The sequence below is a fragment of the Trachurus japonicus genome, chromosome 9, assembly GCF_045865225.1.
Source record: "Trachurus japonicus isolate A0001 chromosome 9, Traja_1.0".
Taxonomy (NCBI): Eukaryota; Metazoa; Chordata; class Actinopteri; order Carangiformes; family Carangidae; genus Trachurus; species Trachurus japonicus.
In genome coordinates this window covers 8,131,793-8,157,691 of record NC_140915.1, presented here as the reverse complement: position 1 = coordinate 8,157,691, position 25,899 = coordinate 8,131,793, and the positions used below count along the sequence as shown (strand labels likewise).

The 25,899-nt window shown below is 41.6% G+C and overlaps 1 protein-coding gene and 19 non-coding genes across 20 annotated transcripts; 12 read left to right on the top strand and 8 right to left on the bottom strand.

The window, feature by feature from the left end:
- Positions 1-1,357: 1,357 nt before the first annotated feature.
- On the bottom strand, positions 1,358-25,897 carry cfap157 (cilia and flagella associated protein 157). Its single transcript, XM_085788083.1, has 8 exons — positions 25,679-25,897; positions 24,279-24,550; positions 16,138-16,291; positions 14,195-14,441; positions 8,669-8,763; positions 8,356-8,506; positions 3,980-4,128; positions 1,358-1,493 (listed from the first exon to the last, which is right to left on the bottom strand). Exons 1-8 carry the CDS (start codon positions 25,804-25,806, stop codon positions 1,409-1,411), a joined length of 1,281 nt encoding a protein of 426 aa, XP_085644209.1. The 5' UTR covers positions 25,807-25,897; the 3' UTR covers positions 1,358-1,408.
- trnap-agg (transfer RNA proline (anticodon AGG)) lies at positions 6,089-6,160 on the bottom strand. The gene has a single exon. It is a non-coding gene; the product is annotated as a tRNA-Pro (tRNA).
- trnac-gca (transfer RNA cysteine (anticodon GCA)) lies at positions 8,522-8,593 on the top strand. The gene has a single exon. It is a non-coding gene; the product is annotated as a tRNA-Cys (tRNA).
- On the top strand, positions 10,203-10,274 carry trnap-agg (transfer RNA proline (anticodon AGG)). Its single transcript has one exon. It is a non-coding gene; the product is annotated as a tRNA-Pro (tRNA).
- Positions 10,460-10,531, top strand: trnac-gca (transfer RNA cysteine (anticodon GCA)). Its single transcript has one exon. It is a non-coding gene; the product is annotated as a tRNA-Cys (tRNA).
- trnap-agg (transfer RNA proline (anticodon AGG)) lies at positions 11,547-11,618 on the top strand. Its single transcript has one exon. It is a non-coding gene; the product is annotated as a tRNA-Pro (tRNA).
- Positions 12,117-12,188, top strand: trnap-ugg (transfer RNA proline (anticodon UGG)). The gene has a single exon. It is a non-coding gene; the product is annotated as a tRNA-Pro (tRNA).
- Positions 12,524-12,595, top strand: trnap-ugg (transfer RNA proline (anticodon UGG)). The gene has a single exon. It is a non-coding gene; the product is annotated as a tRNA-Pro (tRNA).
- On the top strand, positions 12,800-12,871 carry trnap-agg (transfer RNA proline (anticodon AGG)). Its single transcript has one exon. It is a non-coding gene; the product is annotated as a tRNA-Pro (tRNA).
- trnap-agg (transfer RNA proline (anticodon AGG)) lies at positions 16,476-16,547 on the top strand. Its single transcript has one exon. It is a non-coding gene; the product is annotated as a tRNA-Pro (tRNA).
- Positions 16,994-17,065, top strand: trnac-gca (transfer RNA cysteine (anticodon GCA)). The gene has a single exon. It is a non-coding gene; the product is annotated as a tRNA-Cys (tRNA).
- trnap-agg (transfer RNA proline (anticodon AGG)) lies at positions 17,832-17,903 on the top strand. Its single transcript has one exon. It is a non-coding gene; the product is annotated as a tRNA-Pro (tRNA).
- Positions 18,674-18,745, top strand: trnac-gca (transfer RNA cysteine (anticodon GCA)). Its single transcript has one exon. It is a non-coding gene; the product is annotated as a tRNA-Cys (tRNA).
- Positions 18,927-18,998, top strand: trnap-agg (transfer RNA proline (anticodon AGG)). The gene has a single exon. It is a non-coding gene; the product is annotated as a tRNA-Pro (tRNA).
- Positions 19,895-19,966, bottom strand: trnap-agg (transfer RNA proline (anticodon AGG)). The gene has a single exon. It is a non-coding gene; the product is annotated as a tRNA-Pro (tRNA).
- On the bottom strand, positions 20,169-20,240 carry trnac-gca (transfer RNA cysteine (anticodon GCA)). The gene has a single exon. It is a non-coding gene; the product is annotated as a tRNA-Cys (tRNA).
- Positions 20,984-21,055, bottom strand: trnap-agg (transfer RNA proline (anticodon AGG)). The gene has a single exon. It is a non-coding gene; the product is annotated as a tRNA-Pro (tRNA).
- Positions 21,249-21,320, bottom strand: trnac-gca (transfer RNA cysteine (anticodon GCA)). Its single transcript has one exon. It is a non-coding gene; the product is annotated as a tRNA-Cys (tRNA).
- trnap-agg (transfer RNA proline (anticodon AGG)) lies at positions 23,340-23,411 on the bottom strand. The gene has a single exon. It is a non-coding gene; the product is annotated as a tRNA-Pro (tRNA).
- trnac-gca (transfer RNA cysteine (anticodon GCA)) lies at positions 23,613-23,684 on the bottom strand. The gene has a single exon. It is a non-coding gene; the product is annotated as a tRNA-Cys (tRNA).
- Positions 25,898-25,899: the final 2 nt, after the last annotated feature.

The following is a 25,899-nucleotide window of genomic DNA, read 5'->3' as shown; positions in this document are numbered from 1 at the left end:
TAACTTCTCATTAGTTCCTCATTAGTTCCTCAGTAACTTCTCATTAGTTCCTCAGTAACTTCTCATTAGTTCCTCATTAGTTCCTCAGTAACTTCTCATTAGTTCCTCATTAGTTCCTCAGTAACTTCTCATTAGTCCCTCAGTAACTTCTCATTAGTTCCTCATTAGTTCCTCAGTAACTTCTCATTAGTTCCTCATTAGTCCCTCAGTAACTTCTCATTAGTCCCTCAGTAACTTCTCATTAGTTCCTCAGTAACTTCTCATTAGTTCCACATTAGTTCCTCAGTAACTTCTCATTAGTTCCTCATTAGTTCATCAGTAACTTCTCATTAGTTCCTCATTAGTTCCTCAGTAACTTCTCATTAGTTCCTCAGTAACTTCTCATTAGTTCCTCATTAGTTCATCAGTAACTTCTCATTAGTTCCTCATTAGTTCCTCAGTAACTTCTCATTAGTTCCTCAGTAACTTCTCATTAGTTCCTCAGTAACTTCTCATTAGTTCCTCAGTAACTTCTCATTAGTTCCTCATTAGTTCATCAGTAACTTCTCATTAGTTCCTCATTAGTTCCTCAGTAACTTCTCATTAGTTCCTCAGTAACTTCTCATTAGTTCCTCAGTAACTTCTCATTAGTTCCTCATTAGTTCATCAGTAACTTCTCATTAGTTCCTCATTAGTTCCTCAGTAACTTCTCATTAGTTCCTCAGTAACTTCTCATTAGTTCCTCATTAGTTCATCAGTAACTTCTCATTAGTTCCTCATTAGTTCCTCAGTAACTTCTCATTAGTTCCTCAGTTACTTCTCATTAGTTCCTCAGTAACTTCTCATTAGTTCCTCATTAGTTCATCAGTAACTTCTCATTAGTTCCTCATTAGTTCCTCAGTAACTTCTCATTAGTTCCTCAGTAACTTCTCATTAGTTCCTCATTAGTTCATCAGTAACTTCTCATTAGTTCCTCATTAGTTCATCAGTAACTTCTTATTAGTTCCTCAGTAACTTCTCATTAGTTCCTCAGTAACTACTCATTAGTTCCTCAGTAACTTCTCATTAGTTCCTCAGTAACTTCTCATTAGTTCCTCAGTAACTTCTCATTAGTTCCTCAGTAACTTCTCATGAGTTCCTCAGTAACTTCTCATGAGTTCCTCAGTAACTTCTCATTAGTTCCTCAGTAACTTCTCATTAGTTCCTCAGTAACTACTCTAACTTTGTGTACCTTATTGTGAAGTGTTACCGATCTTATTAATGTGATTAAGTGATTAACTTATTCGTGCTGCGTTAGAAATAAATCCCATCTGTGTCATTTACACACTTGTGTCCTGGTTTGTTCTCTGGTTCTGGTTTAGTTCAGGACTCTGGCAGATTGAAGTTGTACTCAGGCTTTTATTTTGAAAGGAGCTGGCGTCTGTGTTTCCTACGGTTGATCTGGTTCGATGACACCGTCCGAGGAGGAGGACTCGCTCCGAGCAGCAGCAGCAGCAGCGGTTTGGTCCAGTTCCCTGACAAACAAGCACACAGCAGAAACATTTACACATGGAGACAGAAGTAAAACAAACATGTTGTGTGTTTATTCATTTGTTCTTGAACTGATCATTCAGGTTTTTGGCTTCTGAGGAAACTATTGAAACTCTTCAGCTGCTCCCACACACTGTCAAGTCACTTGCAAAAGACTTTAATAAAACAAACAACGTTTCGGTCTGTTTGTTTTATTAAAGTCTTTTGCAAGTGACTTGACAGTGTGCGGGAGACCCTTTTTTCCTTTGTTCACTCCCTACCTATGCTCCAACGCACCTGTTTTTCAAGATTTTTTAGGTGTGCATCAGCTTCCACACCTTGACAACTCTTCAGCTGCTAAATGTGAAAATAAACATCAGGTCCGTCACATGTTTGTTGGTTCTTCTTCCACCCAACTCTTCCAGAGTCGATGTTTACTTCCTGGTTTCACTGTTTCATTTAAGGGCTAGTTCAACATTTAGTCAGATCCTCCTCTCACCATAATCCCTATAGTCATAGCAGTAGGTTCATCACCTTTAATTATCGGTGCATGTTGTTTTGAGAACGGCGGAGCAGAACCGTGAGCTGCTCAGAGCTACGCTACGGAGGCTCATGGGATTTCTTGGTTTCCCTCATCAAATACACAATCCAACAACTCCACAACGCTCTGGTGGACAAGTTGTGACCTGCACATTCACCACGCTATGAAATAATCATGTAACATTATGTAACATTACGACACATGAAGCAAATACTCTGAACTACTTGTGCTTTTGAAATCATCCGGCTTCATTTCCCTCTACAACAACTCTGTCTGGTAACGATGTGTTATTATCTCATAGCGTGGTGAATGTGCAGGTCACAACTTGTCCACCAGAGCGTTTTGGAGTTGTTGGATTGTGTATTTGATGAGTTTGATGAGGGACAGGGCGCCAAAATGTTGAACTATCCCTTTAAGTTTATGGGTCAAGAATCCGGAGGAATGATCATGTTTGGATGATCGGACATGAGATCTGGTCTCTGAGGGAACTGGACCGGACCGGATTGGACCAGATGGGACCGGACTAGACTGGTTTCTCTGCTCCTCTGTCTCTGAACACACGTCTTCATGGATCAGTGAGTTCAGGTTCATTGTCCGATCAGACGCGTCCTCATGGTGTCGAGGAACGGACAAGGACTCAACCCAGAACACTTTAAACAATATCACATCAACACCAGACACACACACACACACACACACACACATACACACTGATAAACCAGTGCATCACAACATGGGTTAAATATACAAACTAAGGGTGTTTTCACACCTGCAGTGTTAGTGCGCACTAAATTTGGTCCTGTTTGGGTCAGTGTGAAAGCACATCACACTCTAATGCACCAGAACTAGTGCGGCCTGAGGAGGTGGTCTCGTCTCGGTTCAGCTCCAGCCAAACTCTGGTGCGCACTAGTTGATGTGTGAAAGCAACCGCACTCTGGTGCGAGCCAACTGCCAGGCGAACTCAACAAGTTTGAGCTAAAAGGGCTCCCGTAGTCGTTGACAACGGGTTAACGCAGCGGGGAGACCGCCCGGTGCTTCGGTGCTGCGGAGCTCTGTCCCCACAAACGAAGCAGCAGCAGCAGCAGCCGGTCGGTGTGTGTCCGCTGAGTCGCTCAGACACCGGACAGGTCGGCGGGTCCGTCCCCTGTGTCCGCGGAGCAGCTGGTTACCGTGGTTACCGAGCAGCAGAGGTCCGCCCGTGTTTAACGTTTAACCGGGAACTAACGGGACCGAGCTGGGTGAACGCAACCGGAAACCAGCCGGAAGTACCAAACAGAGTTATACATGCAAACAATATAGAAATAAATGACCAGAGCTACTAACAACCGGCCTCTTGAGTCTCCATCATGAAAGTTTTATCAATCAGCGCTTCCAGATTTCAGCCGGTAGTCATGGAGACATGACGCTCTCCAAGTTTGGTCCCGAGTGACAAAAAGCAGGTGTGAAAGCAACCGCACTAACTGAAAAATGAAACAATGTATCATTTTAACATTTGGTGCGCACTAAACATGTGTGAAAACACCCTAAATCAAAACATCTATGACTCATTCCTCTGTGTGGTCATTTACTGAATATCTCAACTATGTGTATATTTACTGTAAAATATATGCACGTTTATAAAAACAACAAATACAAATGAAAAAATTATGGTTTTTTTTGTCTTCTTAATTTCTCTTTAAAAAGTATTTTACATTCTGGAGAAGACCCTCCTGTTATGACTGTTAGAACGATGCAGTAACTGTGTTTTTATAAACTTGTAGCTACGTTCAAGTCACAGATATTTACATGAACACGTGTGAGGAAACATGTCAAGTGTCTGAAACAGAGGTGACTTCACCGAGTCTGAATGTTCTGGTGAGAATCGTCCAGCTGTGAGGAAACAGCTGTTTGACTCTGTGAAAGGGATCCAGACCAGGGGAGTGGTTCTGGTTCTGGTTGTGGTTGTGGTACCTGGAGGTGGGGGCTCTCTGACCTCGGTTCCTCCTCCTCTTCGTCGTCCCCGTGGGCCGGCTGAGGGAGGAGGCTCCTCCCTGGGGGGCCGTGCTCTCCAGGATCTCCAGCAGCCTCTGGGCCTCTGCTCCTCCACGTCTCTCTGAGTCCTGAAGGAGTTCATCACATCATCACATCATCACATCATCACATCATCATCAGTCTCCTCCTGGACTCAGAGTATCAACGTTCAGATAAAAACAGAGTCTTCACCGTAAATCCTCCAATAGAAGCCGAACCTGGCTTCTATATATATGGGACAGCTTTTATTTCATTTAGGACAAATCTGATGCTCAGTAAAGATGGAAAATGATTCTGTTGTTACTGTTTTAAAGAGGAACTCTGCAGGATTTCCACCTTAGCTCTTCTCCATGTGTCCCTTAGCTCCCAGCTTCAGAGTCCTAGTGCTGGTTAAAGAGGAACTAAGCAGGATTTCTCCCGTGGCTATGCTACATTTTTGCCTTAAAGGGCCCATATTATGCAAAATCCACTTTCTACAGGTTTTGTAGTGGTCCTATGTGTTCCCGTGGCCTTTCTATGACGCCTGGAGGTGAAAAAAGTCTGTTCACTCCCTAAATTGATTTCTACACTTTTTTGAGATTGTGTCTCCAAACGGGCGAATTGGAAGTGCTGGCAGACTTGACGTCAGGATGCACTGAACTCAAGTGACTCCACCTCCCGGGACTTCCTTATACTCCCCCTAGCCCCCCCCCCCCCCATCCACACACACACACGCTCTCTCTCTCTGCCCCCCATCCGTCATTTGACATGAAGCGGTAGGCCTACAGGAGGAGCAGTCGGTACCGCGGCCGCCAGATGATCCTTTTGAATCATTGACTGAAAAACAGCCGCCTGTCATTAAAAATGAAATCGCGGAGCGGAGAATATTGGAATGATACCGCTTCTCATCAGCGCAGCGGTCCTCGAGGCTCCTCTCCCGGCGCAAAACCACGTCAATATTCTAGCGTAGCATCTCATCAGTCCATACAACAGTGCACAGTTTGTGCTGAGCTCCTCAGTTTCACTTGTTTTTTTTATTTGACAGTTTCACACAGAACTTTCTGATGGTAGTAGGAGTCTCTCCATGTTTCTCCTTCTGCCACAGTAAAAAAAGAAAAAAGAAAGAAAGAGGGAACATTACATTTTTTCAGACAAGATGCCAGTCTCAGAATTTTTTTTTTTTTTTTTTTTTCCGGAAATCAATGCCCGACCCCTGTCCCAATGTCAACACTGGCACATGTACCTGTAGTGAAAACCACACCCTCTCCCCGTGACAGGTGTGGAGTGGACGTGGTTTACACATCTTATTTGCATTTCAAGGTGCAGACACAGAAATGGCTCGTTCTCAGGAGAGCTCTGGAGAGCCACTTTTAGATTGCTGAGATGTAGAGCTGCAGATTGATTTGGGGACAATACACTAGGAATACTATATGGTTGGACAACTTAGAACCATGTGAAATAGTTGAAAAACAGCATAATATGGGACCTTTAATTAAAAAGCTCCGGATTAATTGTGATTGTTAACTACATGACTTGTGACTTGTTACGAGTGAGAACGGAGGCTCTCTGTCTTCACCTGGCGTCTCATGGCTGAAAACCAACCTTGCAACATCAGTGTAGTTACTCGGTCGCCGCCCAGCTCTCGTCTCAAACACAAACGCGCTCTGTAACCCGTAATCTTTTGTTTATGATGGTTAAGACTAAACAAACACACACGCCGTAACATCGTTTATGTTATGTAACGTTTTAATTTATTGACTTTTTGCCGGCTTCGTTGTAAACACATGCACATGGCTGAGAGCAGCATAACCAGAACAGCGGAAAAGCGAGCTGACTTGCACAGTTCCCCTTTAAATTAGTGACTAGTAACTAGTTCCAGGGAGAATGGAGGCTCTCTGCCTTCCACCTAGCGTCTCTTGGCTGAAAACCAACCTTGTAAGATCGGAGCCTCCGACCCGGTGTCCCAGCTCTCGTCTCTGCTGCACCGCCACACAAACACACACAAACGCTGCCCTGATGAGTCACTAACATCTGTTCCTCTACACAGTTTTCACGACTGATCTAAAGAGTGGGCTCGTCCGGGATTTGAACCCGGGACCTCTCGCACCCTAAGCGAGAATCATACCCCTAGACCAACGAGCCACAGGGAGCTGACGACCACATGGGGGGAAAATACTTCCTCTTTAAATGAGTCAGAACAGAAGGAAAGAATCGGAAAAAACACCTACACATAGCTCAGGTCGGGTCAGACCACAGGCTTCTGTTTTTTTTGGCTGCGTTCGGGCCGAGAGTTAAAGCTCATATAAGTCTGAACTTCAACACCCGCCGGTCGGACCGGGTCGCGTTTTAATTGTCAGGCCCATTGTGAACTGTAGTAGGAACGAAGCAGCTTAGAAACTGCTCAGACGGCCGATCGTGGGCTCTGAGAGGTTTTGTACATTCACAACAACTTGTAGAAAATAGAAATAAACCTAAACAACTTCTAATTGAGACTCTGCTTTCATCGGCTCAGACCTGGAGCCAGACCCGGTTGAGACTCGGCTTTTAGAGGAGACATATTATGCCCCTTTTCCACAAATTAAAAGACATGTCTGTGACGTGTTTCAGTCAAAATCCCCCAAGGATCAAACATCACAGCTCTTTCCATCCTCTCGAAACAGCTCTGTTCAGAACAACTGGTTTCAGTGCCTGTCCCTTTAAATGCAAATGAGAAGACGGTTTAGAAACCCCCCCATGACGAGTCAGCTTCCTGTCTACATGTCACGTGGGTTTCTCCATGGCCCCGCCCCTTTAGGAGAGATTATGGTCGATCCTTCTGCCCCACGGTAATTTAAGTAAATATTAGACTAATTTTTCACAAGCCGCAAATGTTGACACAAAAATGGCAATTTTCAGACGGACACATCAGGAGAAAATGAACTTTGTTCCAGACCCATTGTTCCAGACACATTCTTGCAGGATTTGGCACAGATCTCGTAGGCAACGCCTGCTAATTATTTTTAAATAATTTTCGTCATGTTAAATCTGACTGTTCAGGCTCTACTAGACTGCCTTAAAGATATCCAAACTTGGATGGAAGTTAACTTTCTGTCTTTGAACAAAAACAAAACTGAAGTCATTTTATTTGGTCAACAAAATTTGCTTGATGGATGTGACAGTGCTATTGGTTCCCTTAAGTCTTACTGTCATCCTTTTGCAAGGAACCTTGGTGTTATTTTAGAGAACGACTTTAGGTTTGACAAGCAGATATCCTCCATAGTCAAGACAAGCTTCTTCCAACTAAGGCTGTTGGCTAAAGCAAAGGTTTATCTCCCAAGAAATGTATTTGAGAGATTAATTCACACCTTTATTACGTCACGTTTAGATTATTGTAATTCATTGTTTGTTGGCCTTGACCAGAAAGCACTGCGCCGCTTGCAGGTCGTTCAAAACACTTTTAAAAACGTATCTTTTCTCCTTGGCGTTCACTCCCAGCTAAGCGAGTAATCTTGGTTCTCTCTCTTTCTTTCCCTCTCTCTCTCTTTTATTCTTTCTTTTTAATCTAGATTTGTTTTAAAGTGACTACTATCCCTTGTGTTGTTTTTAATTATTTGTTGTTTGTTGTAGTGTTTGTGATTAACTGTGTTGTGCTTTTGCAATTGTACAGCACTTTGGTCAACTGAGGTTGTTTTTAAATGTGCTTTATAAATAAACTGTGACTTGACTGTTAGCTGTGTAAATATTTAATGTTTTCATAAGAAGATTCAATTCAATTCATTTATTAAGGACTGCACACAACAAGTCGGCAGAATTTGCTTTCGGCACAGCATAGTAGCAGCACATAGTACTGTGTGGCAACAGACATCAGTTACATTTATATAACTCACTTAAATAACTCACTTTCGTCTGCCTTCAACTTTTATAAATCCACACATATGATGCAAATTCGAAAACCAATGACATCATTGTATGTCAACTGAGGGAACATCTGGTAAAACCACATGGGTTTCAACCTCAGGAGTCTGAAAATTACAGATTTTTTTGGTCAATTCTCACATATTGGGGCTGGAAGACAAAACAAACACCCAAATACATATTAAAGAGCCTTCTAAAGGTGATATTTTCATAACATGTCCCCTTTAAATGAAGATTTACGGTATAACCACCAGATCACAGAAACAGTGTGTGATTACTTTTACTTCAGAGACCTGAGAAAAACCTTGAGCAACAGAGTTAATGTGGTGGATTTGACTGTGTGAGAAAGTGACTAAAACTGATCAAACAACAGTGACTCATCCCCCTCCCTCCCCCCACGGCGGTGCAACGCTGCAGCAGCTGCTCTGCGCCGTGTGTTTTACCGTGAGGACGTGTCTCAGGATGACGGCTGCTTCCTGTCTGACTCGGTCCAGCAGCCGGCTGCGGCTCCTCTCCCGCTGCAGCTCGGCCTCCAGCCCGTCGGCCGCCGCTGATTTATCACCACACGCCTCGGACACGGAGCAGATCTGCTCTCTGTAGACACACAGCGGGGGTATAGCTCAGTGGTAGAGCATTTGACTGCAGATCAAGAGGTCTCCGGTTCAAATCCGGATGCCCCCTGGGTCACATTTATTTACATTTAACAAAAACGCTGACAAACAAACAGCGGACTGAGGGAAAGTGTGGATGTTGAACCTGAGACAGTGGATGTGCTGCAGCAGCTCAGACAAGTCCCAGTCCCCTCGCTCCTCCATCAGCTGCTGCCTCCGCTCCTTCAGCTTCTTCACCTCCTGAGGAGAAAGAAAGAAAGAAGAAGTTATGTGGTTGATTTTGGCCACAATATGAAAAAGTTCTATGGTTGTTTTTGGCCACAATATTAAAAAGTTCTATGGTTGTTTTTGACCACAATATTAAAAAGTTCTATGGTTGTTTTTGACCACAATATTAAAAAGTTCAATGGTTGTTTTTGGCCACAATATTAAAAAGTTCTATGGTTGTTTTTGACCACAATATTAAAAAGTTCTATGGTTGTTTTTGACCACAATATTAAAAAGTTTTATGGTTGTTTTTGACCACAATATGAAGAAGTTCTATGGTTCTTTTTGACCACAATATGAAAAAGTTCTATGGTTCTTTTTGACCACAATATGAAAAAGTTCCCGGTTGTTTTGGACCACAAAATGAAGAAGTTCTATGGTTGTTTTTGACCACAATATTAAAAAGTTCTATGGTTGTTTTTGACCACAATATTAAAAAGTTTTATGGTTGTTTTTGACCACAATATGAAGAAGTTCTATGGTTGTTTTTGACCACAATATGAAAAAGTTCCCGGTTGTTTTGGACCACAAAATGAAGAAGTTCTATGGTTGTTTTTGACCACAATATGAAGAAGTTCCCGGTTGTTTTGGACCACAAAATGAAGAAGTTCTATGGTTGTTTTTGACCACAATATGAAGAAGTTCTATGGTTGTTTTTGACCACAATATGAAGAAGTTCTATGGTTGTTTTTGGCCACAATATTAAAAAGTTCTATGGTTGTTTTGGACCACAAAATGAAGAAGTTCTATGGTTGTTTTTGACCACAATATGAAGAAGTTATGTGGTTGTTTTTGGCCACAATATGAAGAAATTCTATGGTTGTTTTTGACCACAATATTAAAAAGTTCCCGGTTGTTTTGGACCACAAAATGAAGAAGTTCTATGGTTGTTTTTGACCACAATATGAAGAAGTTCTATGGTTGTTTTTGACCACAATATGAAGAAGTTCTATGGTTGTTTTTGGCCACAATATTAAAAAGTTCTATGGTTGTTTTGGACCACAAAATGAAGAAGTTCTATGGTTGTTTTTGACCACAATATGAAGAAGTTATGTGGTTGTTTTTGGCCACAATATGAAGAAATTCTATGGTTGTTTTTGACCACAATATTAAAAAGTTCCCGGTTGTTTTTGACCACAAAATGAAGTAGTTCTATGGTTGTTTTTGACCACAAAATGAAGAAGTTCTATGGTTGTTTTTGACCACAAAATGAAGTAGTTCTATGGTTGTTTTTGACCACAAAATGAAAAAGTTCTATGGTTGTTTTTGACCACAATATGAAGAAGTTCTACGGTTGTTTTTGACCACAATATGAAGAAGTTCTACGGTTGTTTTTGGCCACAATATGGAATAAAGTGTCAACAAACGGGCTCTGTCAGATTATTTCCTCTCATAAATCACATAAAACATGTGGCTCGTTGGTCTAGGGGTATGATTCTCGCTTAGGGTGCGAGAGGTCCCGGGTTCAAATCCCGGACGAGCCCACTCTTTGTTTAAGGTTAAACTCAGTGATGGTTGTTGGTTTAAAACACATATTTAACAGGTTGTGTTATGAAATCTCTCTGTCAGAGGAAACAACTTGTTTCTTCAGGACAAAACAGCTTTTCTCTTGTGCCCAATGTTTTCACCAACATCAACATGTCACCGAGACGACTGCAGGCTGACCCATGGGGGTATAGCTCAGTGGTAGAGCATTTGACTGCAGATCAAGAGGTCTCCGGTTCAAATCCGGATGCCCCCTCAACCTGCTTTATCACACTTCAACATTCAACAACATTTCACAACTAACAAACAATAAAAAAAAAACCTTTAAACTTCAGGGGGTTAGGGTTAGGGTTGAAGCTTGCTTGAATTAGCGAGAACTCCAAACCAAGCCCGGACCGGTCCTGTTTTCATCTGGCGCTAATCCAAGCCTCAACCGTAAACCTCACGTCACCTCGTACAGGCCCACACCAGTCGAGTGCCGAAAATATCAAAAAATGGCCCAAAGCAAAGGGAACGAAGGCCTTTTCTGTATTTTCCCCTCACTCCCTGTCTTCTGTCTCTCTCCACCTGTCCTCTTGAAATAAAGGTGTAAAAGTCTGAAAAGATACTTTAAAACCCTCATCAAAGGTACAAAATGAATGTAGATAGTGACACCTATTAACGTTTAATTCATTTAGCCCAATAGACCTAAATAAAAATAAAACATTTGTATGATTCATCACATTTATCACACAATTGAGTATGTAGAAGATGATAGGCTATAAATCCATCAATTCAAGGAGATGAGGTGATCATGAATAGTAGAATTACATTGTTTTATATCTTGTCATTTTATCATTACATGAGGGTGACTGTGTAAAAACACCATCAGAACTGTCTTTTGGACATTTTTTGAACATAAATGGAGTTAATCTTCACCTTAATCCTGCTCCAGACCAGAATTGGTTGGCAGATAGTCACCGTGGTTACAAGGCTGGCATTCGTGTTAACCACTTTGATGGAACGAAAAGTCAGAGCTTAGCCAGAAAGCGAGAAGCCAGACTTTGAGCTAAGCGAGCTTGATGGAATACAGCAACAGAGATCTTCACCTCTACATCCTCTTTATTTTCTAACAGTTATCAAATTTCTTCTTTTTCTCCTGTGGCTCGTTGGTCTAGGGGTATAATTCTCTCGAAAAAGTTCTATGGTTGTTTTTGACCACAATATGAAATAAAGTGTCAACAAACGGGCTCTGTCGGATTGTTTCCTCTCATAAATCACATAAACCATGTGGCTCGTTGGTCTAGGGGTATGATTCTCGCTTAGGGTGCGAGAGGTCCCGGGTTCAAATCCCGGACGAGCCCACCCTTTGATTCCGAAGAAATCAAATAACAGGTCTCTTTGGTCTCGTCCTCAGCCGACGTGTCAGTCAGTACGTTTACATGACAAAATGAATTATGGCCTTAATGCGACTGTAACTGGAGTGAATGTAAACACGTTAGTCCGACTCAGACTGGGCTTCTCCATCTATTGTACCCAGATAATGTGATTAGAATTCGACTTTCTTCTTTTCTTCTAATGTGTACATGCATGCTTCACAACAGTAGAGATGGCACAAAGTAAAGCAAAGAAGTCAACCAGAACCCGGCCAGAAAAAAAAGAAAGAGGAAAAGCACCGGGGTTGTGCATTTTTAGACAGTGAAAGCAGCCGAGGAGATGTGTGTTACTAAAAGACACAGTAACGGGTGGAGCAGAGCCGTGGTGTTTGATCTAAGACGACAGTTTACCACATGAAAACTACAGGAAGTAAATACACCGGGCGTGTGTGAAGCTTCATGTTACAACTTCCACTGTGAAGCTATGGCTCGTTGGTCTAGGGGTATGATTCTCGCTTTGGGTGCGAGAGGTCCCGGGTTCAAATCCCGGACGAGCCCTTGACTCTGTCTGAGGTGTTTTACTTTTACAGAGTCTGGGTCGTTGGACTTCAAGCAGCTCTCAGGTTACAGTCACCAACACATCTGTTTCTGGAGGTTTGCTCTCTGCTGATTGGTCGTACAACCTTTTTTTAAAACCCAGTATTATTAGAAAGCGTTTATACCGCTGGGAAAAAACAACATGAAGAGCAAAAAAAAAAAAAAAAACGACTATGCAATGATGGAACCTCTAGAGAGGAAGCTTCCTGTAAAGTTTCTTTAACCAGAAACTCCCAGAGTGTTTGTCTCATATCAACCGATCCCTTTATTGTTGTCATGACACCTCTCTAACACGTGGCTCGTTGGTCTAGGGGTATGATTCTCGCTTTGGGTGCGAGAGGTCCCGGGTTCAAATCCCGGACGAGCCCTTTGTGTGTAATTTGATGCAGCAGAAATAATGTAGAGGAAACATTGCACAGCTTCACTTCCTGCTCTGTTGACTCCATATGAAGTCTCTGTGACAGTTCACTGCTCTGTATCAAACACATGTTATGTTACTTTTATAGCTAATTTTAGTGGCTACAATCAAATTAAATCCAATTTTTCACACAATAAAACCTGTAACAGCACATGGCTCGTTGGTCTAGGGGTATGATTCTCGCTTAGGGTGCGAGAGGTCCCGGGTTCAAATCCCGGACGAGCCCACTCTTTGTTAAAGCCTGATCATTGGTGAATACGGATACTGATACTGATACTGATCCCTGAAGGATAACAGATAGTTACTCAGCAGGACCTCAACATGACACTGTGTCCTTATAAAACCACAACATCAATCAACAGAGACACAAATGTCTCTCTGTTCCTCCTCTGTTTCTTCTTTGACATAATAATAATTCACTTGGAGCTGCAGTTCCCAGTAGAAACCCACAGTGTGTATATATGCACATATACATACCGTATATATTACAGCAGTGTACTGCCCCCTGGTGGTGGAGCGAGGCCGGGTCAGAGACACATTAGAAAAGAAGTGACTGTTCAGTATTTCCCCCATAAACTGTATATACTGTATATTCTGTGATTTTACCACATAAATGAAGCATTCTGATGAACTCTGAGAGGAAAACATCTTGACAGCTGAGAATATGACTGTCAGCTATTGTTGAAAGGAGGCTGAAATCACAGACGTGTCTGTTCTGTCCTGAAATGCGTTCTTCTCTTCTCTCATATAGATTCTACGTCTCGGAGGCGACGCCTTTCCACATACGGGATTCCTTCGCCTTTCAAACGATTTGAATTAGTCATTTGAATGACAGATTTTGAATTCAAAATTGCAATTTTCACAGAAAAGCGACTAGTTTACAGGTATGAGATGGCAGAGGGAGAACAGCACTGTGTGGTCGACCCATCTGAAGCTTCTTACTGGGTCTGTAGCACCACATTATGTAATAACGCCGCATTTTGTAACTTTCTGCCACATATTACGTAAACGTAACGTAATTAAACTCTTGAATGCAATATGTAATAAACTTTGCCGCGTCTTGTAATACTGTAAGTTGTTACATAATGCTTCAATTATTACAAAATGCAGGTGTTGCACTTTGTTAATGAAGAAAATGTAATAATTTGGTGCTACGGCGATGGCGTATTGTTTACAAAAAATTATTGTGTATTTTCCGATGCTACGGTATTATCATAGCTATAGATATACAGCTATAACGTTTTGATTTCTCTTGATATTACATTGCAAACTGAAACTTGTATTACTGTAAATTCCCCCCAAAATATCAGAACATCCGGTTGTTGATTCCTGTGGCGGTGGACAGAAAAAGTTACAGTAACGTATTTTAACTTTGTCAGCGTTGCCGTTTACTGTTGCCATCGACGGTATAAATATAGTATAAATATAGTAAAATAATAATATGGTATATAAATAAGTCCTTGAGATTACTGTAACTATAACCTGTATTTCTAGGTGTGTGTCCTGTCGGGGAAACACTGCTGTTGTCTCCTCATCGTCGTCCTCTCACCTTCTTGAGCCGATATCTCTCCTTCTCCTTCTCCTGCTGCTCCTCCCACACCCCCCTCAGCCTGGCCTGCACCTCCTCCTCCGAGGCCTGCAGCAGCTTCATCTCCTCCTCCAGCGGCTCCTTGTTCCTCAGCAGGAACTGCAGCCACTCCTTCCTCTCCTCGTGCTGCCGCCGCTCCGCCCCCAGGATGAGGGCCAGCTCTCTGTGGAGCGACTCGTCCGCCTTCGACTGCGCCGTCGCCACCGAGCTGCGGTCAGAGGACGGACGACGGTTAGAGAAGTTTACTCACCGACGCTTTGGATCAATATTCAAACCGATATTCAGTGGTGGACAGTAACGGAGTAAATTTACTTGAGTACTGTACTTGTAAGTACATATCCAGAGGATTTGTACTTTACTTGAGTATTAGATTTCTTTCTTTCTTTTATTACTCTTACTTGAATACATTTCCAAGACAAATATTTTTACTTTTACTCGAGTTAATTTCTAGGAAGGTTGAAAAGTACTTGTTACTTTCACAGGGTTTATACAGGAATCTTGAAGTTCATTTTAATACCTTTTTAATACTTTTTCAAGACCTTCTCAATATTTTTCAATACCTCACCGCCACTACAAGCAAAAACAACAATCTTCTTTTCTATTTTATGTACCAGTTCATCTTTGTTTTTTAATAAAATGAATAAATTCACACACTTTTACAATGTTTTTAGGACTCAAACTCTTGGTCAGCGAATTCAGAAAAAATACCTTCAAAATTTAAGACTTTATAGAGTCGTAAAAAGACTTGTTAATACTTTTTAAGAGTCTTAATTTTCCCAAAATTGATTTATCACCTTTTACTGTACTGTAATACTTTTCAAGACCCCACGGATACCCTGTTTCAGGTCTGCTCTCTCTTTTTTTTTTCTAAAATCCTATTGGACACAAGCTGTGTTTGTCAGAGAAGGAAACCCTAACCCCTAAAAGCAGCACATCAGTGCAGCTGCTTTCAAAGAGTTACAGTAATTCTCAGAAACAAGAGTTAAAAGCTCCTTAAATTCATTTAGAAAAGATTATAGTAATTCATTGATGTGAAAAATAAGAAATGTACTCTTACTCTTACTTTTACTTACAGTAAAGTAAATTTAAAAGCATGTACTTTTGGATACTTAATAATATAATAATAATAATAATAATTTTATTTATATAGCACCTTTCATACATGAAATGCATCTCAAGGTGCTTTAAACAAATCAAACAATTAAAAACAATATCAATCAACAATCAGGCAGTAAAAATACACAGTGACAATAAAACAGTAGCAGTGATAAAACAAAAACAATCATACGAATAAAATTAGGCCAAGTTAAAAACAAATCAATTTGTGGAAAAAATAAAAAGATCAGTCAGATCCCTAATTATATGCTCTATTAAAAAGGAATGTTTTAAGTCGATTTTTAAAAATAGAGAGAGTATCTGCCCCACGAATTTGAATTGGAAGTTGATTCCAGAGAAGTGGGGCCCGATAGCAGAAAGCCCTGCCTCCCATACTACTTTTTACTGTAATACTCTGGGCACAGCCAGCAAGCACAGCCTGCATTTTGGGATCGCAGAGTCTTATTTGGGTGGTAGGGAACTATAAGGTCCTCAAGATATGAGGGTGCCTGACCATGTAGTGCTTTATATGTTAGGAGGAGAACTTTAAAATCTATTCTAGCAGTTACTGGGAGCCAGTGTAGAGAAGCCAAGACAGGAGAGATATGGTCTCTTTTTCTCGTCCCAGTCTCCTCTACCTCCTCTACCTTTTTAAAGTACTTTTTTACTCTTACTCAAGTAACATGTCAACTGAGCTACTTTTACTTGTAACAGAGTAAATTTTGACCAGTAGTATTTGTACTCTTACTCAAGTACTGGGGTCAAGTACTCTCTGTCCATCTCTGGCGATATTCGATCTTTGATCTGACCTGTTCCTCTCCTCCTCGATCTCCGTCCTGAGGCGACGGACCTCGGCCTCGTACGCCTCCCTCCGACCAAACAGCTGCTCCTGCAGAGACCGGGTACGAGACACACGCTGCTTCACCTTCAACAGCTGCTCCTCCTGCTGCTCCATGGTCACCGCTGAGAGGAGGAGAGGAGAGGGGTGGAGGAGGAGAGGAGAGGAGAGGAGAGGAGAGGAGAGGAGAGGAGAGGAGAGGAGAGGAGAGGAGAGGAGAGGAGGAGAAGGAGAGGTAACAAAGTAACAAGGTAACAAGGAGAGGTCTGAATGAATGTGCTGAGTCATGAACTCTCCTCTTCACCCTGTGGCTCGTTGGTCTAGGGGTATGATTCTCGCTTAGGGTGCGAGAGGTCCCGGGTTCAAATCCCGGACGAGCCCATTATTTAAAGTGAAGCTCAGTGATGGTTGTTGGTTTATGTAAAACACATAATTAACAGGTCGTGTCCTTTGAGTTATGAAATCTCTCTGTCAGAGGAAACAATGAGTTCTCTCTTCAGGACAAAACAATCTGGAGCTTTTCTCTTGTGTCCAGTGTTTTCACCACCGTCAACATGTCACCTAGACGACCACAGGCTGAACCATGGGGGTATAGCTCAGTGGCAGAGCAATTCAAAACAAGAAAAAAGAATAAAAGAAAGTACAGAATAAAAGAGAGAAATTAAAACAATTAAGAGGATTTATAGTGCAAATCCAAGATTAAGACTTAAAGTTCTTCTGCATATACAGCAAATAGCAACAGTAGTAAAAAGAGGAGGACCCATCAAGTGGTTCCCTGACTGATCCTAGAGCAGTCACACAGAAACCTGCTGCAGTACAGAGTGTGTGGGGGTATAGCTCAGTGGTAGAGCATTTGACTGCAGATCAAGAGGTCTCCGGTTCAAATCCGGATGCCCCCTAAACTTGGTTTATGACACTTTACAACATTTCACAACTGACAAACAATAAAAAATAAAAAAAAAACCTTTAAAGACCCACTCCCGTGAAAATCGTGTTTTCTGAGCTTTTCACATGTTCCTGTGGCATTTTTCTTGTGTTAGAGCACTTATCAGCAGAGAAGGAAGTGCAAAATTGCATTTCAGAGTTTTTCTGCCTTCAAACTGCTGTGAACCAATGGCAGACGCGAACTGGCAGTTTCAGGAAGACTGGAGTTGAGGGTGTCACAGCTCCAGGGGAGGGCACTAGTGCTACAAGCTCCCGCCCCGCTCTGCATCTGGCTCAGAGGTGAAAGCCTTCACAGCTCGGTGTAGCTGTCTAGGTATAATAGGTATAGCTCACCTGGTAGAGCAGCTTGCACCATGAGCAAGGACTATGTTCCAGTCTGGGATCGAATCCCAGTGTGGAGTTTTACGCTAAACGCGCTGAATCTGTAATTGTACAATGTCCAGCTGTCAGCAAGCGGGGGGGTGGGGTGCGAGGAGGTGGCTGGGCGGGTGCAGAGCAGCGCAGTCTCCGCCCACCCCCCAGAGGTACATTGCTAATGTGCATGGCTAATGAGCTGGTTTTAAAATGGCCGAAAAGGGTCGCGGGAGTGGGACTTTAAACTTCAGAAGCAGCAGAGATCTTCACCTCTACATCCTCCTCATTTATCTTTGTGTTGATGTTCTATTGTTTTTACAATAATGTATAATGGGTTTGTTCTCCATGTGGTTATCAACTTCATGTGGCTCGTTGGTCTAGGGGTATGATTCTCGCTTAGGGTGCGAGAGGTCCCGGGTTCAAATCCCGGACGAGCCCATGCACTCTTTAGATCGGTTGTGGTCACTGGTGGAAACTGTGAAGAGGAACAGATGTTAGTGAGTGAGAAAGACCAGTTTAGAAGATGTGGACAAAGAGTTAACCAGAGCGACGTTCCTCGCCACCACTTCCACTCAGGACAAAACACCGTGGACCAGTTGTTCAAAACTAAACTGGTCAGATAATGGATCAGATCAAATGGGTTGTTTCAAAACTTAAAAGCAGATTATTCCGAGATCAAATTACATCACTGTGATCCAATCTTGGTTTTAATCTGGATCAAATCCTCAGTTTGTGTTGTTGAAAACCTTTTAGTAGGATCAAGAAACCTTTTAACCAAAAAAATCTATTATAATGTAGTATATATATACACTATATACATTTATTGATTTATATTTTGCACCTGATTTTTAAACCATTACAGTGATAAAGTAAATAAAGTAAACTTTTAATTATTCCACAAACTAAGAACTTTACCCCAACTACTGGATCATTTAATGAAGTTTGAATTTGAAACACATGGGAAAATATGAACAATGTATTTGATTAATGAACCGTAGATTTTCTTTTTTATTGATTTATTTTGTTTAAAAGTCATTGAAAAAACAACAAAGAACACATAAAACAATACATACAGCCCAGTTTTTTACATGAACAACTGGGATAAAAGTAAAGACACATTACATGATCCTGGATGAAAAAAGTTTTGATCCAGATGAAACCTTTTTCCTTGAGTCCAGTGTTTTCACCACCACGCCAGGGCAGAGACAGGGGGTATAGCTCAGTGGTAGAGCATTTGACTGCAGATCAAGAGGTCTCCGGTTCAAATCCGGATGCCCCCTACACTTGGTTTATAACACTTCACAACATTTCACAACAAACCAACAATACAAAAAACCTTTAAACTTCAGAAGCAGCACATCTGCACATCTTCACCTCTACATCCTCTTGATTTTCTAACAGTTATCAGATTTCTTTCTTTCTTTTTCTTCTTTTTCTTCCATGTGGTCATCAGCTCTCTGTGGCTCGTTGGTCTAGGGGTATGATTCTCGCTTAGGGTGCGAGAGGTCCCGGGTTCAAATCCCGGACGAGCCCACTATTTAGATCGTCGTGGTCACTGGTGGAAACTGTGAAGAGGAACAGATGTTGGTAACTCATTGGTGTGTGTCTGTGTGTGTGTGTGTGTTATCAGCTGCTTCTCTCAGGTTTGACTCCAGACTTCACAGGTTTTAAACCTGAACTCTCCAGGTCTGGAGGTCCTCTGTGTCTCTAACCCTCCTCTCCTCCTCTGTGTCTCTAACCCTCCTCTCCTCCATGTGCGTTTGTTTTCAACAAAGCCGGTTAGGGTTAGGGTCAACCACCATGTTACCATGTCTTATCCGTAATTTGAAAAAAACAACCAAACCTTGAACAGCTCATGTCGGGGAGAGGGAGGAAGTGTCTCCTCTGAGTCGTGAACCCAGCGGTTACAGCAACTTTAGACACTTTGAGGCAGATTAAGTCAGCTCCTTTAGTTTCATTACAGTAAAAGTAAAGAGAACTTCTTTAGGATTTCCACCTTAACTCTTCTCCATGTGTCCCTTAGCTCCAGCTCCAGAGTCCTAGTGCTGGTTAATGACTTCAGAGCCTCCGACCCGGTGTCCCAGCTCTCGTCTCTGCAGCACCGCCACACAAACGTAACGCGCCCCGTAACCCGTAATCTCTTGTTGATGACAGATACGACTACACAGATATACACATGGTAACATGGTAGATGATAAATAACGTTATCCACCGCTCCATGGATTGATTTCTCACCAGCTTCGTTGGAAACAAATGCACATGGAGGAGAGGAGGGTTAGAGACACAGAGGAGGAGAGACCAGGCCTGGAGAGTTCAGAGTTAAAACCTGTGAAGTCTGGAGTCAAACCTGATAACACACACACTGATGAGTCACTAACATCTGTTCCTCTTCACAGTTTTCACCAGTGACCACGACGGATCCAAAGACTGGGCTCGTCCGGGATTTGAACCCGGGACCTCTCGCACCCTAAGCGAGAATCATACCCCTAGACCAACGAGCCACAGGGAACTCATGACCACATAAAAGAAAAGACACATTATTATAAAAACATTATTACGTCAACAAAGATAAACTCTCTCAACAACCAGTGTAAGAAAATAAAGAGGATGTAGAGGTGACGATCTCTGCTGCTTCTGAAGTTTAAAGGTTTTTTTTCTTGTTGGTTTGTTGTGAAATGTTGTAAAGTGTCATAAACCAAGTGTAGGGGGCATCCGGATTTGAACCGGAGACCTCTTGATCTGCAGTCAAATGCTCTACCACTGAGCTATACCCCCATGGGTCAGTCTGTTGCTCTGTCTGCAGACATTTCTCCTGCCGTGACGTGGTGGTGAAAACACTGGACTCAGGGAAAAAGGTTTCATCTGGATCAAAATGATCCAGATTGTATGTTGTATGTATTGTTTTCTGTGCTCTTTGTTGTTTTTTCAATGACATTTAAACAAAATAAATCAATAAAAAAGAAAACCTACAGTTCATTAATCAAATACATTGTTCATATTTTCCCATGTGTTTCAAATTCAAACTTCATTAAATGATCCAGAAGTTGGGGTAAAGTTCTTAGTTTGTGGAATAATTAAACGTTTACTTTATTTACTTTATCACTGTAATGGTTTAAAAATCAGGTGCAAAATATAAATCAATAAATGTATATATATATGCTACATTATAATAGATTTTTAAAAGGTTTCTTGATCCTACTCAAAAGTTTTCAACAACACAAACTGAGGGTTTGATCCAGATTAAAACCAAAATTTGATCACAGTGATGTAATCTGATCTCAGAATAATCTGTTTTTACTGTAAATTCGGAAACAACCCATTTGATCTGATCCATTATCTGACCAGTTTAGTTTTGAACAACTGGTCCACAGTGTTTTGTCCTGAGTGGAAGTGGTGGCGAGGAACGTCTCTCTGGTTAACTCTTTGTCCACATCTTCTAAACTGGTCTTTCTCACTCACTAACATCTGTTCCTCTTCACAGTTTCCACCAGTGACCACGACTGATCTAAAGAGTGCATGGGCTCGTCCGGGATTTGAACCCGGGACCTCTCGCACCCTAAGCGAGAATCATACCCCTAGACCAACGAGCCACAGAGAGCTGGTGACCACATGGAGAACAAACCCATTATTATGAAAACAATAGAACACCAACAGAGAGATAAAATCTCTCAACAACCACAGTGAGAAAATAAAGAGGTGAAGATCTCTGCTGCTTCTGAAGTTTAAAGATTTTTTTCTTGTTGGTTTGTTGTGAAATGTTGTAAAGTGTCATAAACCAAGTTTAGGGGGCATCCGGATTTGAACCGGAGACCTCTTGATCTGCAGTCAAATGCTCTACCACTGAGCTATACCCCCACACACTCTGTGATGCAGCAGGTTTCTGTGTGACTGCTCCAGGATCAGTCAGGGAACCACTTGATGGATATAATCTGTGTAAATATCAAACTAATTGTGCTGCCACTGCAAGTTTAAGTTTGGAGGATGACATATTTCTTCTTCTTTATTATTATTTTTTCTTAATTATAATCTTATTCATACTCTCTCTGCTCTCTTTTTACTACTGTTGCTATTTGTTTATTTATTCATTCATTCATTTCGGACATGTTAGTTAAATCAGACTTCATCACACATCATCTCAGTTTAAGTAATACAGCAACATAGCCAAAAGGGAAAGCGTGTATGTGTGTGTTGCTGCGTATTATCTGTATTATACATTTCTTTGGACTGAAATCAGCCCCAACTGTACATTTCTCTTTTCAGAACTTTAAGGCTAGGTTTACACGAAGACGGTGTGAACAGAAGACGCAAAAGTGGCGTCGCGTCTTCACTTTTTATTTCGCGTCTACACGAGCGTTCTCGGGAGGAAATCTGTGTGCATACGGAGACGCAAAAGTGTGTACAAATCCATTGCTAATGCACGCCAGACCACTAGGTGGTGCTGTCACAAACGCCGCGATGCGTACGCGCATGCGTAGAACCTTCCTTCTTTTCGTCACTGTGCCGGGAAATCAGAAAAGGAAAACATGGCTACAGCTAACAACAAGAAGAACTTTGTTTGTAGTTATTGCGGCCAAAGTAGCCTGCAGGTCTGAAGGGTGGATGTAATCCGACATGTTTGTTTGTATCGTGACGTCAACTAGGGTTGTGCCGATTGGCGATCCAATCGTCTATCGGCGATTGGAAGGACGATCGGCGATGTTTTGTTTTCTTGGCGATTTTACACACACACATACTCGCTACTTTTTTATTGATCTAATGCGCAATCTGTTTGTTTTGTTTTAATGAAGCCGCTCCTCTCGCTGCTTCCAACAGATACTCTGTCATATGACAGTGTTTCACCAATCAAATGCAGCCACTGGCGACGTCCAATCAGACGGAGCCAGGTAGTCATATGACCGCACACAAAATCTCTGTGGTAAACAGGGTGGCCACTCCGCCTCAAATTTGAGGAAGCACGTTTAGCTGGTGTTGTGGCTGTGACTAGGCTGCCGACGCCAGCCCTGTTACTGTATGTCACAGCCCGACGAGGTGTTCACTAATGCCACAAATAAATTACGTCCGCCAGAATAGATTTTTCGGCTTTCGGCAACGCGATAGCGTTCCGTTCATTGATCATAGTGCTCTTTCTCCGTTGTTAGCCCTCACACACACAGAGAGAGAGAGAAGCGCGCATGCATGACAGCAAGGCACGGTAAAAGCAATACTCATACGCCGCCGCGCCCCCCCCCCCCCCCCCCCGTCGAACGAACACGTGGAACGGCCGCCGCCAACCCCCCCCCCCCCGGACCCCGGCGATAGATAGGTCTATCGGCGATCTCCAGGGAGGGCGATTGGGACGATCTGAGAATGTCAAAATCGCCCAACACTAACGTCAACACGCCGACTTGACGTGAGCAGAACAGCAGATCTGAGCCAGTTTTGCGTCTTGGCCTGTTTAGGCGGAGACGCTGCGCTGGAGCGTATTCAACTTTTCCACTTTCAGGGGTGGTTTGAGATTTTTGCGTCTTCAAGCCCCAAAAACGCCGTCACCATATAAACGAAAGGCACTTCCGATAAAATATTTTATCGTCTTTACTCGCAAGCGTCTTCGTGTAAACGGCCCCTTAATCTTGGATTTGCACTGTAAATCCCTCTAATTGTTTTAATTTCTCTCTTTTGTTCTGTACTTTCTTTTATTCTTTTTTCTTGTTTTGAACTGTTCTGCCACTGAGCTATACCCCCATGGGTCAGCCTGTGGTCGTCTAGGTGACATGACAAGTGTGAAGTCAAACCTGAGAGAAGCAGCTGATAACACACACTAACATCTGTTCCTCTTCACAGTTTTCACCAGTGTCTAAAGAGACCTGTTATTTGATTTTTTCAGAATCAAAGAGTGGGCTCGTCCGGGATTTGAACCCGGGACCTCTCGCACCCTAAGCGAGAATCATACCCCTAGACCAACGAGCCACAGGAAACTGATGACCACATGGAGAAGAAACCGATTATACATTATTATAAAAACAATAGAACATCAACTCTCTCAAAAAAAACAGTGTGAGGACATAACGAGGATGTAGAGGTGAAGATCTCTGCTGCTTCTGAAGTTTAAAGGGTTTTTTTTCTTGTTGGTTTGTTGTGAAATGTTGTAAAGTGTCATAAACCAAGTTTAGGGGGCATCCGGATTTGAACCGGAGACCTCTTGATCTGCAGTCAAATGCTCTACCACTGAGCTATACCCCCACACACCCTGTGAAGCAGCAGGTTTCTGTGTGACTGCTCCAGGATCAGTCAGGGAACCACTTGATGGGTCCTCCTCTTTTTACTGCTGTTGCTATTTGCTGTATATTATCTGTATTAGACATTTCTTTGAACTGAAATCAGCCCCAACTGTAAGCATTTCTAAATCCAACTTTAAATCTTAATCTTGGATTTGCACTATAAATCCTCTCAATTGTTTTAATTTCTCTCTTTTATTCTGTACTTTTATCCCTTTTTCTTTTTTTTTTAAATTGTATTATTTAATGTTTCCAATTTTTAATATTTCGGGTTTTATTTTAATTTTTAAAAATTGCATGTTTTTATGTTGTTGTTTTTCCGTTTCCAATACTTACTGTAAATTGTTTTTTTTTGTTGTTGTTTTTAAGCACAGTTGCCCCTAGGTAAGTTATATGAATAAAGCTGCCTTAACTTTGCTGTTGTCTGCTGCTCTAACCCTGTAAATTTCCCCATTGTGGGCCAAATAAAAGATTATCTTAACTCATCTTATATATATATATATTAAAAAAATAAGATAATATATAAGATCAGTAAGTATAATGTGTGTTTGTGTCTCACCCTGTGTCTTGGTGTCTGCCTCCACCTTGCTGGTCTGCTGCTCCACCTCCTCCACCTCCTGCCGCTGCTGCAGCTCCAGAGTTTCTCTCTGCAGCTTCGACTGACGCTGCTGCTCCTCCAGCTGCTCCTCCAGCTCCTCCACCTTCTTCTGCTTCGCCGCCACGCCGCTCTTCAGCTTCTCCGTCACGGTGTTCTTGTCCTTCTCCAGGGCCTTGTACTGAGTCCACAGCTCCTTGTGCTCTTTCTCCAGCTCGTCACATTTGAGAACACATCTGCAGGGTGAAGAGGAAGACGTCTTGTTACAAACACTGCTTTCTTTTTCTTTTTTTTCTATTTCTATTTTTTGCTATTTATTACCTGTATTATACATTTGTTGTTTGTTGTCTGCTGCTATAACCCTGTAAAAATCTTATTTTGTATCTGTTTAATTCAGAAGCAATTCATTTAAAGCATTACATTTCATGCAAGTAGTAATAGTCAAGGCTGCAAGGCTAGTATTTGTGTATACTTGTGTTTTTTAATGATTTATATAAGAAATTAAACTAAAACTACAAAACATAAACACTGAAAGAATAAAATAAAAACTAATCTATTCATTTTTTTGCACTTTTTCTAACTCAAATTACCGGTATGATAGTAGCTTACACTAAATATTATTGACTTAACAGTGATTATAATCAATCAATTTGAATCAATGGAAGCAGCCAGCTACTAACCAACCTTTTCTCTATTTTCTGACATTATAAAAACAAAACAATTTAATAATACAATACCTTGCTTAAAAAAAAGGCCACATATTTGCACACGAATGTTCATTCATATCAGCATCCACATTGCATTACCTGCACAATTAAATACCTGTTGCAGAGTACATACATATTTCTCATGTATTCAATTACATTCTTTAAAAAAAAATGTGTAGGCTAAATGTGTCTCTCATATATTTTTCATACTGCATCTAACTTTATTACTTTATTTCACCCTTCATGTAGGCTAAACCATGAATAAAGCTTTGACAATAAAGTTGACTTTGAGCTAATAAATTAAAGCCCAAGCTAAAACCTGTTAAAGTAATTAAAACACACTTCATTCATAAGTTAAAAACCTTTAAATCCTTATCAGCATTTTTCAAAATAAAACTTTAGCATCAAGCAGCTAACAAGAAATGCTAACAGGCGCTAATGCTAACTGAGCTAACGTTGCTCTGGCTAACTAAATGACTTCAAATAAAGCTATATTTTAAAGATTTATTAACAAAGACAAATGTCGATATTTAATATTGATATTTGATTCAATATATTTATGATTTCATGTTTGAATAAACAGTTATTTCAGGATTTATTCCTCCAATGGTCAGTCGAAAGTGACCGTTAGCTTAGCTTAGCCTAGCCTAGCCTTACCTCTCCAACTGCTCCTCCAGATACCAAATCTGTACCAAATATAACGACTTTTCTTTGTCGTCACAACCGATTCTATCCGCCATACTTGTGTATTCATCGTTTCCTCCTGTGTCTCCTGGCTCCACCATAATTATCCCCGCTTAAAATCTGTCTTTAAACGTTTTTACAGAATAGTTTATAGACGAGAAGCTAAAAGCTAGCTGATGTTGCGTTCATGGACA

Bases quoted from the DNA above. Each gene is read 5' to 3' on its own strand.
- cfap157 (XM_085788083.1), bottom strand. From the start codon at position 25,806: ATGGTGGAGCCAGGAGACACAGGAGGAAACGATGAATACACAAGTATG. The intron at 16,292-24,278 runs GTGAGACACAAA...TCCTCCTCTCAG, and splicing joins GGCAGACACCAAGACACAGG to CGGTGACCATGGAGCAGCAG. The intron at 8,507-8,668 runs GTTCAACATCCA...GTGTGTCTACAG, and splicing joins CAGCACATCCACTGTCTCAG to AGAGCAGATCTGCTCCGTGT.